This window comes from Sus scrofa, chromosome 9 (genome assembly GCF_000003025.6).
Source record: "Sus scrofa isolate TJ Tabasco breed Duroc chromosome 9, Sscrofa11.1, whole genome shotgun sequence".
In the NCBI taxonomy this organism is placed as follows: domain Eukaryota; kingdom Metazoa; phylum Chordata; class Mammalia; order Artiodactyla; family Suidae; genus Sus; species Sus scrofa.
Window position 1 is genome coordinate 680,352 of NC_010451.4, and position 16,551 is coordinate 696,902.

The 16,551-nt window shown below is 64.7% G+C and overlaps 1 protein-coding gene across 1 annotated transcript in view; it reads left to right on the top strand.

Moving 5' to 3' along the window:
- Positions 1-16,551, top strand: part of ST5 (suppression of tumorigenicity 5) — a 49,570-nt gene that overhangs the window by 26,538 nt on the left and 6,481 nt on the right. The window contains 9 exon segments of the mRNA XM_021062259.1: positions 5,072-5,223; positions 6,910-7,125; positions 7,974-8,070; positions 8,608-8,652; positions 9,427-9,611; positions 10,444-10,553; positions 10,685-10,754; positions 13,261-13,338; positions 13,819-13,959. Coding sequence (XP_020917918.1) covers positions 5,072-5,223; positions 6,910-7,125; positions 7,974-8,070; positions 8,608-8,652; positions 9,427-9,611; positions 10,444-10,553; positions 10,685-10,754; positions 13,261-13,338; positions 13,819-13,959 — 1,094 coding nt within the window.

Consider the following 16,551-nt stretch of genomic DNA (forward strand, 5'->3'; position numbering starts at 1 on the left):
GGGAGAGAGCAGAGGGCCCGAGATGGACGAGCTGGAGGCTGGGGCTGGGGCTGGGAGGCGAGGCTGGAATCAGGGCCTGGGGCTCGGCCGCTCCCCTGGTCTCTGCGCCTTGGAGTGCTGGCGGGGGGCACTGTGTGGTGCTTTGTCCTGGGGGTGGGCTGGGGGAGGTCAGTCTCTGGTCAGTTCAGGGCCCTGGCGCTCATCCTCCTCCGTCCTCCCAGCAGCCCCGTCTGGTCTCTGGCCCTGACCCGTCTAAGGGGAGGACGGGGAGAAAGGCTTTCTCTCAGACTCGTTTGCTCTGTCCCTGTCTGCTTCCCTGGGGACAGGCCCCAGAATCGGGACCCCCTGGAGGCTCCAGGGTGGCCAGGGCGCTGGTCAGTCCGGCAGGTGGCAGAGAGATTTAGCACGGAGTGCGGGGGCCGGTCCCCAGCCCGCCCCGCTCGGCCTGACCAGTGGGCCCCCCAGGAGCCGCCTCCGTGCTTCGCTAGGTCGAGGTCGTTTCTGGTTCCGGTGGGATTACCCGCCGTCAGGCTCCTCACTTCCCTGGGGACGGACAGAGCGTCACTGTGGCCATGTCTGCGGCTGTGGCCGGGAGGTGGAGGGCCGGGCAGAGAGCATCACCCTCGGTCTTTGCTGGGCACCAGCCGAATGGACTGGCGTTCCTGGTAAGTCAGAGGCTGAGGGCCAGTCAGCCTAGAGACTAACGTGTCTTCTCCATGAGCCCCGGACTTGACAGAGGGCCTGGGGTGGGGCCTGCGAGCCCCCCGCCCATGCCGGGCGTGACACCGTGGGGACTGGGATGGGGCACCCCAAACAGGCTGAGCTTTATCCTGCTGGTTTGCAGTCGAGTGGTTCAGAGGTAGGGTTCCTCTCATGGTGCTTCTTGGGGCTGTTAATATGGGCCTGTCCAGTTTGACATCTGCCTCTAGAAGATGCTGCTGTCCTGCAGAGCCTGAGAAACGTTTGCATTCTGAGCCTGACACTTAAAAATGCACCCAAGGAAGCCGCTTGTTAGAACGTGGCTTGGGCTGCGTTCCTGCGAGGTTCCCGCTCCTGGCAGCTGGCCGGGCTGGGGGAGAGTTTCCAGGAGCTTGAGCCGGGTGGGGGCTGGGGACAGAGCCAGGCAGCCGTACGGCAAAGCTTTTTGAGCCTCCTTTCTTTCAGCCGCTTCTCTCGTTTGTCCGCACGCTGGGGGACAGTAGGGCACAGAGGCCTCTAACAGTATAGAGGTCGCCGCCCAGAGGTGCGGTCCTGGGAAGGGGGCCTGGGCAGCTGGAAAGCGGTGTCCAGCTTGGAGGGTGGCTAACGGCTGGCCCCTCGGAGCTCCCCGTCTGATGTGCTGCACATTGTCGGGAGGCTGAGCTCTTAATCTGGCTCACCCTCCACTGGGTGAGGGAGGGGGAAAGCTGGCTGGGGAGGGGAGCTGCCACCCCGGCGCCCAAGCCCCAGCTGTGGCCCCCACGTCCAGGCTGTGGTCCCGAGCCCTGGCTGAGGTCCCCGAGCCCGGGCTGTGGTCTGAAGATTCCCTTTGGAGGAATTCTGGGAGCCAGTGCACACACACTGCTTCCCTGACTGCTCCTTACAGCTGTGCGTGTGCTGGGGTGGGGCACTTGGCGCCTGTGGAAGTGACCAGAGGAGATGTGGGGGGGGGGGGGGCGCAGGCTAGGCCGGGCTGGGCTCCTCCTTCAAGAGGACCCATGTGTGAGGGTGGGCGCTGACCAGCCCCTCTAAAGAGTGCAGAGCAGCAGTTCTTGGCGACACCCTCAGTCCTTGTCTCGGCGGCCAAGCTGGGAAGTTTGGGACCTGGGGCTTCCCAAGCTGGGCTAGGTGAGATAGGGCTACTTGGAGCGAGGGCTCCAGGGAGGAGAGCCCACCTCTTTGGCCTGCTAAGGGCAGCATGGAGGGCCCCCGAGGAAGCTGCCTGGGCAGGGGTGCAGGTGAGAGTCCCGAGGTCTGCCAGGCCTCTCGCCTCCCCTCCACGCCCCCCGCCCCTGCGCTTAGAGCTTGCCCAGGGTTCTCTGCTCAGCTGCAGCTGCTTCAGCCTCGCCGTGGTCCTGCTTCTCCAGAGCAGGTTCTGAGCTTGATTCTCCAGCCCTCCTCCTCTCCCACCTCGGAGATGCTGCTTGAGGATTGGTTTGCTCTCAGCAGGTTCTGTTTGGTGGTTCTGGGACTCGAGGACTGCTTGGGGACAGCCCACCCCCTGGGCACCTTACTGCCTGCAAAGATGACCTCGAGTGTCGGGGTGGGCAGGAGCGGTCCAGAAAGTTGGGGGCACGAGGTGAACTGGAGCCGGGCAGGGCCCAAGCTGAGGCTGGGAGGCAGGCTTGGGCCAGCGCCAGCATCCTTTCCTGGAGAAGTGGTTAGTGGCCTGGTGGTGTCGGCGAGGATGTGGAACGTAGCTGGAGAAGGAGCTGGGGCTGGGCAGGCAGGAGGGGCAGGCATTGAAGGCTTTCTGGAAATTTAGTTTCTAGAGGTAACACCAGGCTTGAGGACCTGGTGTTGCCACCTATTTTCAGCTCCAGGTTTTCACTGATGTGTGCCCGCCACCGCTCCCTGGGGCTCAGTCGCCTGCATCTGTGCAAAGCTTTGGTTCTGGGAAGGAAAGAAGGGAGAGAAGGAGGGAGGACAAGGGCCTTTGCCTTGAGACTCACGTCACGGCCGTCAGAAGAGACATCATTAAGCAGTGGTTCTGGGAGGTCGCGTCGTGGCGCATCAGAAACGAACCCAACTAGCATCCATGAGGACGTGGGCTCCATCCCTAGCCCTGCTCAGCGGGTCAAGGATCCAGCATCGTCGGGAGCTGTGGTGTAGATCGCAGATGTGGCTTGGATCCCACATTGCTGTGGCTGTGGTGTAGGCCGGCGGCTTTAGCTCCTATTGGACCCCTATGCGGGAACCTCCATATGCCGCAGGTGCGGCCCTAGAAAAAGCTACATAAATAAGTGCAGAAAGAGCGGTGGTTCTAGTGGGGCAGGCGGGCCGGGGGCCAGTGCATCCACCTCCTCGCTTCCTCCCCTCACTCGTTTATTCATCCGTCTGCTCAGGGGACATTGGACATTGCCCGGGGGCGTTTTCGTTGTGAGCCCTGAGGATGCTGCTGTCACAGATGTTGTGGACTAGGCCACGGTTGCTGCTAAACCCCCCAAGTGCCTGGCACAGTCCACCAGCCCCGAACGGCAGCAGACGGGAGAGACTCATCTGAGGAGCTGAGACGAGGCTTTCCCACAGGCCGGGGAGTCCGGCCCCGTGGAGTTGGGATTTGGTGAGCCTGGTGTAAGCGTTCCTCCTGCCGCCGTAGCTCTGAGCCCTTTCGCAGCATCGGGAAGACTGGCCCGGCGTTTCTAGGCCTTGGGCCCCCGACCTCAGAGCTGCAGGGTGTGTGCCGGAGAGGAACCAAGAAACGCAGGGTCTCTTCTGATCCCCCGGTGCCCACGGTGGGGCCGCTGGAGAAAACACGCAGGGCTCACTCTCGGCTTCTCGAGGCAGAGTCACTGGGCCGGCCCAGCCCGTCGGGGCTCTGGACGAGACAGTCCTTTTCATTTTCGTAGCTTGACGGTCACAGGAAGGTGTCGGGGAGTGGCCGAGGACTCTGCTCCGTGTGGGGGCCCCTAATCCAGCCCCAAATCCTTTCCTGACCCACCTTTGACTCAGTTCACAGAGATGGCGTGGCTCCCAAGCAGCGTCATTAGCTGTGACCCAGCGGGCCCTTCGCAGCCCCTGCCCCCATAAAGGCATTTCCTAAACTCGTTGTGGTTTTTCACGGTAGTAATAAGTAGATACCACAGTTGGCGGCGGGGTGGAGCTCGGTTTGTAGGTTGAGAAATCGGAAAGCGCAGAAGGATGGTTTCCCCCGCGTCCCCGTCCTGGGAAAGCTTGGATGCCAGGGGCCTTTTGTCCAGTCCTGTGGCTCCCTGAGAAGCGGCGTCTGAACCTCTGGGTGGGAGCCACGGCCGGGCAGGCCGCTGGGGGCTGGGGGTGGCCCAGGCTGAGGCCTGCTGCCCGGAGAGGTGGGAGTGCGCTGCTGGCACCTCTGTCCTCAGTAGCGGTGCTGGCAGGGAGGGGGTGGGACACGCAGGGTAGGGGCAGCACTCGCTCCTGGTCCTGTCAGCGTGTCACTCCAGTGATTCTGCTGCATGACTGGCCAGGCCTAGCCTCCCCCAGGCCACTGTTGTGTTTCAGAGAAGCCCGGGCACATGCTGGGGGGAGGGGCTCGGTCCTCAAGGGCAGGGACTGTGCTCGGGACCTTCTGTGACTTCCTGGTAGTGCCAGTGCCATGCCTGCTGCTGGGATTTCAGAAGTGAGTGCCCAGAGAAGCAAGGACCCCCCACCCCACCCCCTGAGCCCACACGTCTTTCAGGCCTCTTGTCTCCTCTGTGTCACAGTAGGAGACTTGATTCCAAAAGGGGACCGATGACCATCCTGTCTTTGCTGAGGTCCATGGGGGGCAGGGGGGACAGAGCAGTTCACTGAACAAATAACACTGGGCACGCACGACGCACCTGTCACTGCTCTGGTGCAGCGTCATCTCAGCGGACCAGACAGGAGGCCCGTCCTGAGGGAGCTGGGGAGCCGAGCGCAGGCGAGCTGGAGGCCTGGCAAAGCCCAGCCCCCTGGAGTCCCCAGAGTCCCTCCACGCCCACCCCCGGAAGTGCTCCTCGGGGAGCCGTGGGTGCAGGGACAGCCGTGTGGCCTCTGAACGCCTGTCTTCCATTGAACTGTGTGTGGCTCTGGGCCCTTTGCAGCAGAGGGGCTGGAGCCAGGGGAAAGATGCCTGGTGTTGGCTTTGTCCCCGGCTGGGCACAGGCACGGGTGGCTGAGCCAGTCTTGTGCAATCCTTGAATTTATAAAGCAGAGGCCGGACATGGCGGAGCTGGACCGGGGGTGGGGGTTCAGCCTCTGGACGCGGAGCCAGGATCTGTTTGTAGCCTCCTCACTGCAGACGGGCAGCTGCGTGACTCATGAGCTGAAGGGCCAGGCAGAAGCCGCGCGCTCTCTGGCTCCCAGGAATGCAGCTTGTTTGTGTGTGTGTGTGTCTCCTCCTTCCCGTCCCTCACTTCTTCCGCCTCTGCAGGGGATCTGCCCAAGGAGAATCCGTATGAGGATGTGGACTTGAAGAGCCGAAGGGCAGGCCGAAAACCCCAGCCGCTGTCGGAGACCTCCCTGGACTCTTTGCACAGGATGTGGAGCCCGCAGGACCGCAAGTACAACAACCCGGCCGCTCAGGTAACGGCAGCCCTGCCTGCGGCCGGCCGTGGGCTCCGCGGGGGGCGGGGCGGGGCGGGGCCTCATCCGGGCTCCGCCCACTGGTGCCCGGCAACGGCGGTGACGTCAGGAGGGAGCGCTGTCCGAGGAGACCTCCGCCTTGTGCGTCCCTGTGGACAGTGGAGGCGCGCCCCGAGGGCCGGCCTGCCCCCTCCTGCCCTTCACTGCTTGGCTCTGCGCCGCAGCACCGGGGGGTGGTGTCTCGTGCAGTCACGGCCCCTCCTCCCTGTTCGTGGGGGCGGAACACAGGCCTGGCGTAGCTGTGGCAGAACCCATCCCAGCGCTGGCACTTGGGGGCCAGGCATTGGCCCAAGACTGAGATTTGGAGAACTAGACAGGTGTCAGGACGGGATTTGGAGCCACTCGCATTGGATAAATGGCTGAGGAGGTGACTCTCCGAGGAGAGAAGTGACAGAGGCAGAGTGAGAGCAAGGTGCTGAGTCGAAGGAGGCTCTTCCACGTGAGCTCCTTCTGGTCTCGTCCGTGGTCGACGGGAGGCGGCAGAATGGACAGCCTTTTGGGACTGTGCAGGCAACCCCGGTTCTCCTGGACATTTTATAGCACTGGCGAGAGAATATAAAAATTAATTCTTTTGGCTTTGAAATGATGTGTATTTTTTTTTTTTTTCGTCTTTATAGGGCCACACTTGTGGCACGTGGAGGTTCCCAGGCTAGGGGCTGAATCAGAGCTACAGCTGCCGGCCTACACTACAGCCACAGCAACGCCAAATCTGAGCTGCATCTGCGACCTACACCGCAGTTCAGGGCAGTGCCAGATCCTTAATCCACTGAGCAAGGCCAGGGACCGAACCTGCATCCTCATGGATCCTAGCCGGGTTCGTTACCGCTGAGCCACGATAGGAACTCCTGATTGTTTTTATAATAGATTTACCTTTCTGATGTGTTGTGTTTGAACACGCGTCCGTGGAATTTGTTCTTGCAGGCTGATTGGGTGGGAGGCAGAAATGGGGCTGGAGAGGAAGGAGGCACCCTGGCAGGTGAGGAGAGCAAGGCCAGGTCAGGACGGCAGGTGGCAGGCACGCCGGTCTGCAGGGTGCTGCCTTTCTAGCAGGAGCAGAGTCCGCTGAGAGTCCTGTGCCATCATTGTAGGCAGAGGGAGCAGAAAATGGATCAGGGGTGGGGCGGGAGCAGCCCAGGACTGCAGAGCTGAGGGGCTGCTGGCTCTGAGGCCGCTTTGGCGTCAGGGCCTGGAGCCCCATGTCCCCCAGAAGCAGTGAGCAGGGCTGGGCCAGCACACGGTCTCTGGCCTCAGCAGAGAAGCCTTTTGGGAAGACAGATTCCATCGGCCACACTTGAAATGAGCAGGGTCTATAGGCCTTGTCCCAGAGCTCAGAAGGAACCCCCAGACGTCTTGCTGGGCCTTCTTTTCACTCAGATGACAGCTCAGTTGCTCTGCTGTCTCTTCTCCAGCAGAACCAGTTGAGCTTCCTTCATGGCAGCAAGTGTCTAACCCAGGCCCGACCTGCCGAGGAGCCACGGGTCTTCAAGGAGGACCCCCTGGTCGATGGAGATGCCTGGGAGGGACTGGGGGCAGTCGGGGGGCTGGCCTGTGACGTCTGTGTCCGGGCCGGGCAGACAGGTGCGGCCCAGGCCTCGTGCTGAGTCCCTGGTCCCCTCCCCCCCGCAGCTCTCCCTGAAACCTGGCAGCCAGTCCCTGCGCAGTGGGAACTGGTCGGAAAGGAAGAGCCACCGGCTGCCACGACTGCCCAAGAGGCACAGCCACGACGACATGCTGCTGCTGGCTCAGCTGAGCCTGCCATCCTCGCCGTCCAGCCTCAACGAGGACAGCCTCAGCACCACAAGCGAGCTGCTCTCCAGCCGCCGCGCCCGCCGCATCCCCAAGGTGGGCTTCCCGGACAGGGCAGCTGGGGCTGGGCAGGGCCAGGCCGGCAGGTGGCTCTCAGCGAGGTGTTAGGGAAAGCCTGGTCCCAGGACGTGCGCGGAGCCCTGGGGTGGGTGGAAACGGCACTCGGGAGGCGCCCTGTACCTGGGTGTGGGCTGTGCGATTTGAAATCCCCGTGTGCACAGACCGACTCCAGGCTGTGAAGGGACCCACGACTCAAGCAGGGTCTTCCTTTCTGAGCCCCCGCCCCCGCCCAGCGGAGAACTTGCCTGTACCTGGGCGTGGGCTGTGCAATTTGAAATCCCCGTGTGCACAGACCGACTCCAGGCTGTGAAGGGACCCACGACTCAAGCAGGGTCTTCCTTTCTGAGCCCCCGCCCAGCGGAGAACTTGCAGCGGGACTGGCGCAGAGGCGTTAGCCAAAGGGTATTTTTAGCTTGCACACAATGCTCGGGTGTACTGGGAATATAGCTCCTTCCTGCTGGGCCCCAGGTTGTAGCCCCGAGGGAAAGGCTCGTCGGTCCCTGTTCCTGCTGTGGCCTCTCTTTGTCTCAGTGGGTTCACGGACTCCTGAGGCCCAGGAGCTCCCATCCTGTCTGGTTTGATCAGTTCCTTCCTCTGGAGAGCTGTGTGGAATGGCCGTGTCTTGGGGCAGGAGACCACGAAGGGGGCAAGTAGACGGAGGGCCAGCAGTGCGCCCTTGGGGTCAGTGCAGCAGGGAGGCCAGCTCCGGGCCCTGGGTGGGGTGTGGGCGCGCAGAGTGTAGGGAGCAAAAGGCTCGGAAAGCCGCCTTCTCAGAAGCAGGGGCAGCTGTGGGAGTGGCCTCAACCCCCTGCTCTTCTCACCAGCTCGTCCAGAGAATTAACTCCATCTACAGCGCCAAGAGGGGGAAGAAGAGGTTGAAAAAGCTGTCTATGTCCAGCATTGAGACGGCCTCGCTTCGAGGTGGGCCTGGCTGGCTGGGGCCTGGAGCGGGGGGCCGGGACCAGCTGCAGGCCGTCCTTCTGCGGCCCAGAAAGTGGCCACGTTGCGGGCAGGGTGGCAGCGGGGGAGAAGGCCCTGGGACGGGTTAGTTCCGACTTTGGGCTGGGAGGCCCCGCATCGGGGGGGCTGTGGGAATCTGCTTTTGGCAAAGGAAAGGCCAGACTTGCTGAGCCCTGAGGTCTGCTTCCCGCTTCGAGACTTGGCCGCCAGGAGGCCAGACCTTGTGTTCCAGGCCCAGCCTCCCTGCTGGCTCAGCCTCCGGGCTGGGCTCTCAGCTTCCCCCAGATCAGGACTGGCCGCGTAGGGTCTGTATAGAGACCAGCCCTTCAGTCTGAGCTCTGAGGGACCCTGGTCCCGGACGCCCCAGCACCTGGCCAGGGGCCTCCGGAGCCCGGACGAGGTGCAGCCGTCTGCAGAGGCGTTGGGAGGGGCACGGGGAGCGAGTGCGATGGGGCAGCAGCTCAGCAGGTCTGCGCACCTCTGCTCTTCCTGTTCCAGATGAGAATAGCGAGAGCGAGAGCGACTCGGACGACAGGTTCAAAGGTGAGCCCCGTTTCCCCAGAGCGTGAGCCCTTTCCCAGCCCGCCTTCCCTCGGCTGCCTTTGCACCTCCAGTGTCCCGGCGCAGCCCACAGAGCCAGGGGTCCCGCCGTCGTGGGCCCAGCCCTGCACCCTTTCCCTCCACCCTGTCCCTGACCCCACACTGAAGTCGGGGCCCTGCCCGTGCTTCCCAGCCGTGCTCCCAGACAGTTGGGTGCGGGGTGTGCCTGGTGGCGTTATGAATCTAGAGGTCAGAGACGGGATCAGAAGGTTGCAAGTAGCTTTCTGGGTTGTAAGAAGTGTGCCAAAGTCTGAGGAAACTGGTTCCTCTCCACAGAGAAGCGCCACCTCCCCGGAGAGGTCCTGGGACCTTCCCACTCCGGGGCCCTTGGACAAATCTCTGTGCTCCCTCTGCTGGGAAGCCTGCCTCCCTCCTGGGGGACCTTCTTCCCGCCTGGTCCTCAGACCCGGGGGCCGGAAGGAGGGGCCGGGGCCATGGGCTGCGATAGGGAGGATGACGGGCCCGTGGGTTTTCAGGTCTTCCGGTGCCGCGGGGGCAGCTGGCCGGGCGCCCCATGCGTCCCTGGGGTTGCCTGGCGCACCGTGCTCTGGCCCCAGAGGCTCCAGGAGGCCCAGGCCAGTAGCGGACCTGGCTGGGCGGCGTCCGACCGGGCTCAGGCCCTCCGCGCCACCCAGGCTGGAGCCGTGCGTCGGGGCTGGAGGCCGGCGAGGGGCCTGGCGGGCCAGCCGGCCAGCCTGACGCGCACCCCACCCCCAGCCCACACGCAGCGCCTGGTCCACATCCAGTCGGTGCTGAAGCGGGCGCCCAGCTACCGGACGCTGGAGCTGGAGCTGCTCGAGTGGCAGGAGCGGGAGCTGTTTGAGTACTTCGTGGTGGTGTCCCTCAGGAAGAGGCCGTCCCGGAACACCTACCTCCCCGAGGTCTCCTACCAGTTCCCCAAGGTGAGCGCCCGCCGGCGTCCTGCTGCGGGGCCCTGCACGCGGCCCGGCCGGAGGTCGCGGGTTTGGGCCGGCCATTATCCGGAGGGTGCCGGCGGGAAGCGCCCCCAGCGCGCCTAGAGTAAGACCCAGGTTGTTGCCGAGGACGTGGAGGGTCCTGGGTGGAGCCACCAGCGGCCCCCCCAACCCTGGGCCCCATAACCGCTGGATTGACACCCAGCTCTCCTGCTCTGTGGTCCCCTGGCCAGCGTGTGCACTTCAGCGACATGAGGGCACTGACGGCTCCGTGGTCCCGTCGAGGACCTTGCCGTCACCCCGGGCAGCGCCCGCCCTTTCTCTCTGCTGTCGCCTCTGCCAGGAATCTTCTTCTTCAGCCTGCACTTGGCTGCTGGCGCTTTCTCATTCCTCCTTCTCTGCTCAGGTGGTACCTTTTGCAGGAGATCTTTCCAGAAACTCTAAAGTAGTCCCCCACCCCCACCCCCCACCGTTAGCTCTGTCATGTCTGTGTCCTTGGGCCCCCCCCCAGATTGCGTCGTTGTGGCTTATCAGCTCTGCTGACCACGGCGTACAAGGCCAGGGGCCTCAGCCGCCTCTCTTTCTGCTGGTGGCTCTGCGTGTGGCATCCTGCCAGGCGCCACATGGAAGGTGCTGGTTTGAACTTTCTGTGGCATGTAGGGAACGAGGACACAACCCACAGCCAGACCCTGCTGTGAGCGCTGGTGGGGGGCGGGCAGGCCACCGGGAAGCTGGGGCTGGTGCAGGTCCCCCCCCCCGCCCCCCGCTCCTGCCCAGGTTCCTGTCCTCTTAGCTCTCCCCGTGTCCCTCTTCCTTGCAGCTGGACCGACCCACCAAGCAGATGCGGGAGGCTGAGGAGCGGCTCAAGGCCATACCCCAGTTCTGCTTCCCCGACGCCAAGGACTGGCTCCCCGTGTCTGAGTACAGCAGGTACTCCCTGCCCCGGAGCAGTGGACAGCTGCGGGGCTCAGCCTGGTCCCTCCCGGGGACACGGTCCCGCTGCTTGGGGGCTGTTTCCCGGCTCCCCGATCCTTGGCTGATGCCACTTCTCCCTGTTCCAGTGAGACTTTTTCTTTCATGCTGACGGGGGAGGACGGCAGCAGACGCTTCGGCTACTGCAGGCGCTTACTGGTGAGTGGGTCCCGGGTCCCGGGCACTGGGCCGCGCAGTGGGCGGGCTTAACCTGGGCTCGTAGGACCTCCTAGGATCTCTTTTGTGTGTTTCCTGGGACTGGCCCGGGCACGCACACACACGTGTACAGACACGCCCACACACCCACCTGCGCACACACGCACACATGGTGTGCCTGGGGTGGCAGGACTTCACATGGCCCCCTTGGGTTGGCCCTGGGATCTAAAAGCAACGCAGTAGGAGGAGGGCGGGTCACCTGGGCGTTTAGCTTCTCTGTTCTTTATCTTTCCACGCATTTCCTGGGGCTCAGGGGCCCTGGGCGCTGACCCCGGGCGCGTGTGCAGCAGCCTGGGCTGGGGCACGGCCTTCCTCACCCGCACCTGCCAGCCTGATGCGCGGCCCCGTCTCTGTGCTCTGGTGGGGCTGGGCCGAGCAGGGGCAGAGCAGTTACCTTGTGGGGGGTTCCGGCAGAGATGCTCTCAACTCAAGCGGAAGTGGGGTTTGACAACAGAAGCCATGTTGGAGGGAGAGAAGTGCCATCTCCTCCCTGCTGTGGGGCTGGGAAAGGGACGACAGAAAGAAAGGCCCGTCACCCATGGCCGGCCGCGGCTCCCTGGAGGAGTTGTGGGCAGCGTTGCTGGCCGGGTGTCAGGTTCCCAGGTGTCTGGGGGAGAAGAGGCAGGTGAAGGGATCCTAGGCGTGTAGCGGGGACTCCAGGTGACGGATTCCCGGCCACGCGTTGGTTGGTGCCTTCAGAAACACGTGCCCTACACCTGCTGAGGGCAGGCAGCTGCCGAGGGCACGGGCGCTGAGTCAGCTTGAAGGGAACCGGACAGTCCGGTGAAGGAGGGTGGGCTTTCGATAGAGGGCGACGGCAAAGGGCATGAACAGTTGTGTTGGGCCTCTTCGTGCTTCGGGCTAGATGCTTTCATAGGTCATTCTCTTCATCCCTCGTAACAGCCCGTGAGGTGTTACTGTGCCTGTTCTGCAGGTTAAGGAACAGGCTCAGAGGTGGGGTGACTTGCGGGGCAGGGCCAGCACCCACTCCAAGGCCGCTAACACCTCTGGCACTCGCGGATCACCCAAAAGTGTCGTCTGGGAGGAGGGCTGTTTGGATGCGGGATGGTCAGCGAGGGCGGGCTGGGGGGGATGCTGAGCGGCAGAGGTGCGGGGCGCGATTGGCTCACCTGGGCCCGCAGGGAGCGCGCCAAGGCGCCGTTGCAGGAGCAGAGATGGAGCAGAGCTGCTGCTTTGCAGTGGGCCTGGCTCCCCGGGGAGGAGCACGTTTGTCCTGGCGTGCTGGGAGAGGGCCTGGGCTGGGACCCTGCCAGGGGCTGGCACCAGCTCGGCATTCCTGCAGATTGGACGCAGCGATTCTAACCCAAATCCCACATACTTGATTTAATCACTTGGGGCTTTAGGGGAGGCGGGGGGAGGGAAAGAGAGAGGAGTGAGTTTCAGGCCTAATATGGACAAAACCAGATTCTGCCTCCTCTTTAGATCTGTGACGTGTGGCCAGCAGGTTTGGAGGCTGGAGTAGCCCATCTGCATTTGCTTAGCGGTCTGCACGCGGGGCCGCACCTGCCACTCTGCTCCCGCCGGCTGGGCCCTGCCAGGCCCGCCAGGCCTCTGAGCCAGAGGCAGCCACGGAGCCCTGCCAGCCCCTGGCTGGAGAAGCACACGCTCCGTGGATGCCCTCCAGCCTGCCTCTGGGGGCCCCAGGCCTGGGGGGCTCTGGTGCACCTCTCCCCCAGCCGCCGCCTTTTCAGCGCCCCCTTCACTCTGTCCCCTCTGCTCTAGACCTGCCTGTCCCGCGCTTCTGTCTCTTCCTTGCCGTCAGAAAGTGCTGTAGAGGTGATACGGCCAGAGGCCTCGTGCCGTGACTTCTAAACACGTGACCTTGGGCAGCGGCTTAATCATTGTGAACTTAGTTTCCTGGTGAATAAAGTGAGGGTGATACGCCCGTCTGACCAGCTCTTGGAAAGTACCAAGCGCAGGACGCGGAGACGGTCAACAGCCAACAGCTAGCACTTTGCCTTCTTGGAATGCGGGTGGGTCGGGGGGAGAACAGCCGAGCGGGGGCACGTTCTGTAGGGTGTCTGTTGGCGGGGCACTGACGACGGCCTGGCCTGCTCCTAAGGGTGTACGCGATCTTCCCGTCGCTTCCTCGGGGCCCCAGGGGACTTAGGGCCGTAAATCCACAGATCACCCACACCCTCTACCAAACTGCCGCATCTGCTGCCAGCCCCATCAGCATCCTCCTGGAGGAAGGGGGGAGCCTGGCACCTCGGGCTGAGGGCCCGGCAGAGGCCGGAGCCCTGCCCCGGGGAGCGGCAGCCTCCCCTGGGGGCCTGGTTGAGCAGAGGTTTGGAAGAGGCCCGGCGTCTCCTCTCAGTAGCAGAGAGGCGCTTGGTCCTTGGTTCCCAAGGAAAAGAAGCCACATGAAGTGATCCCGCCTTCTCTGTGTCTGTGTCTGTGTCTGGTCCTCGTCCTCGTGCTGGCCCAGCCAAGTGGGAAGGGGCCCCGGCTGCCAGAGGTTTACTGTGTCATCAGCCGCCTCGGCTGCTTCGGCCTGTTTTCCAAGGTAAGAGGGTCTCAGCCCCCTTCCGCCTGCCCCTCCCCGCTGCCGGCCGCCAGGACGGTCCGCAGGCAGCCGGATGGGGAAACCGTACCTGGGGGGGGGGTGAGAGGGCAGGCGAACCCTCTGACTCCCGCCCGTCTGCCAGCTCCCGCCCCAGCATTGCCTGCCCGCCGATGTCACAGCCCCCCAGGCCGTGGGCAGAGCCACAGTCCTTGGGGACAGAGGCCCCTGGGGAGGCCAAGGGCCCAGGAAGCCCCTCTCAAGGCATGTCCTTGGTCCAGCTGCTCAGCTCTCAGGAGCCAGGGCCGGGCCCGGACGGGGAGCAGAGCCGCCCCCCGTGGCCAGGCCCTGGCAGGAGCAGGGTGAGACGCTCCTGGCAAGACCGTCCCCTGAGCCCCAGCTTTGGCCCCGGCTGGCCCAGTGCTGGGCCGCCCTCTTCTCTGCCCTGACCGCCTTCCTCCCCGGTGCTGGCGGCGGGCGCAGGTCCTGGACGAGGTGGAGCGCCGGCGGGGCGTCTCGGCGGCGCTGGTCTATCCCTTCATGAGGAGCCTCATGGAGTCGCCCTTCCCCGCCCCCGGGAAGACCATCAGAGTGAAGACCTTCCTGCCGGGCGCTGGCAACGAGGTAGGGCCTCTGCTGCGGCTCCTTGCGGCCCGGCCGCGCTCTCCCTGCTCCGCACGCGGCACTCAAGGTGCACGCGGGGCTCCGAGCCCTTGGGCGACCTGCTGGCCCCCGTCGACTGTGGGCAGGTGTCTGCGGGGTCTCTGCTCGCGGACCCCGGGCCAGAGGCGTCACGGTGAGGAGGGCCCAGCTCAGTTCTCGTGGACGGGAGGCTGGGGACAGACCGACGCCAAACACGCCACACAGAAGGAGGAAACCTCGGGATGCGTCAGGTGCCTGGGAAGCGCAGCCGCGTGCGCGTGTGACATGGTGGCTGCTCGACTTGGGGGCCGGGGACGCGCCTCTGAGGAGGGAGCTTGTGACCGGGGACCCGGAGTGAACGGAGTCGTGCAGAGGCAGAGGGAGGAGGGTCCAGGCAAGAGAGGAGTGGCCGGGCCGCAGGCGCCGCAGGCTGGGCGGGAGCGGGAAGGCGAGTGCCCGGCGGGGGCCTGAAGACGGCCGGCATGGACGGGGCCGTGGCCGGGCAGCGGGGCCGAGCCTCCAGGCCGGCCAGGTGGGCCGAGCTCAGGGCCTTGGAGTGTGTCTGAAGCAGGGTTAAAGATCGGAGGTCTGACTCTAAAAGCGCCCGGGCTGCTGTGCAGCTGTGGGGCTGGAGGGAGACCGGCTGGGCTGCTGGTGCCGGGGTGCGTACGGGCCAGAGGTCCCAGGCGCCAGGATCGGGGTGTGGAGGAAGGATGAGCAGTAGCTGATCTCAGGTGTGCGGGGGGTTAGGGTCGACAGCATGCGGTGTTTGGTGGGAAATAGGGAAAGGCACTAGGGGGACTGAAGGCCAGTTCAGCCTCCGGCTGGAGCAGCAGGGTAGCTGCCAGAGCACCTGGAGGAGAGCGGGCTTCTCAAGGGGAACAGCTTGCTCCTCCACGCCTGACGCCTAAGGTGCCTGAGGGACGCCACGGGGGAGGTGTGCAGTGGCAGACAGTGTAGACGAGATGCCACCAGGGAGGTGTGCGGTGGCCGACAGTGTCGATGTGTGACAGAAGGGGTCCTGAGGGCGTTGGCTCTCGGGGGGGAGCAGAGCAGGCAGGAGGACCAGGGCGGCTGTGGCGGGGGGCCCAGGAAGGGAGTCTGCAGAGGGGAGGGGTGACCAGGAGCCGTGGGATGAGGGGATGGAGGTGCCTTGACCGGGGTGACTGCCACGAATGTGGGTGGTCAGGGCCGAGGAGCCTGTGGCGAGCTTAGAAGTCGCGGGGCTGGGAGGGTGAGACGGAGTTTGGCTGGGGGGGGGGGGGGCAGGTGCAGAGGGCAGGTGGTGAAGGTGGTTGCTGGGCGCTGCTGGTTGCGGCCAGCAGACGGCTGGGTGGAGGCAGCCCGGGCTCCACGGACAGATGGACAGACGGATGGACAGAGTGGCTCTGACGGCGGGGAAGGGCCGTGGCCTGGGGCTTCTCGACGCTCACCTCGTGGCCTCGGCTTCCTGACGGTGGAGGAAGTCGTGCTCTGGGAGCGGGAGGTGGGCGCTGGGTTTGAGGAGAGGGAGGAGAAATGAGATGCGCTGTTGCGGGGAGCAGAGACCCCTCTTGGAGGGATGTCTGCCTCACGCGTGGCCTGGGCGCCCAGCAGCAGCAGCCCGGAGGCAGGCCTGCAGGACGGCCACTTGCTGTCTACCGCGCCCGCACTGCTTCCTGACCCTGGGCCCTGCTGCCTTCCGCCTAGAAGGCCCTTCCCTTCCCTTTCCCGCCAGGCTCAGTGTCTGGTGCTGAGCGGCTGCCGTGCCCCCACGTTCACCCCACTCAGAGGGCTCGGCGCCCTTGGTAGTTGTCCTGTTATCGTCCCTTTTCTGTCCTGCCACCAGGCTCCCTCAGCTCCAGGGAGGGCGGGGCGACTGGAATGAGGCCCAGGTCCCGAGCCGCCTGTGCTCACTCCCTGGAGGAGCCCGCACCCTGGGGTGCTGGGGAGGGCACGTGCTGCAGCGCTGGTGTCGGGCCAGCGGACCTCAGGAGGGGCTGTGGGAGCCTCGATGGGGCTGCCTCTGGGGCAGGTGCAGAGGCCCTGGGTGACTGGCGTGGCGTCCCCCCGGCCAGTGGCTGGGCATGCTCACCGCGGGCAGGAGAGTGTAAGCGGACCTCTAAAGAGAGGTCCTGAGGGCGCCTGGGGCCAGTTTTGCTGCCTCCCTGGGGCCCGCAGGGCGGCTCCTGAGCTGCGACTTGGCCCCTCGCTTGTTTAGACGGAGGGCAGATAGCACGTGGGCCTAGAGGGGGAGGCCGTTTCCCCTGGGCTCTCAGGAGGCCGAGGCTTCCCCGTGGCCCTACACACCCAGGAACCAGCGGGGAGGCAAGGCGGCCCCAGGGTAGCAACCCCCCAGCTCTCACACCAGGGTCCATTGTCCTTCCACCTTCATGACGGCCCCTGGGAAGTGGCCCTTTGCACCACGGCTGCGACCTTGGAGTGGCCTTGAAGCCTCCCCGGAGGAAGACGGCCAGGTCTGGCCCTGATAAAGACCGGCCCGGCTTCCTGGCAGAGTGCGGGCCTAGCGGGCCCTCCCCGTGTTGGCCTCGTCCCTGGCTCGGGGACTGGCCCAGCTGATGCAGAGAGGCCAGA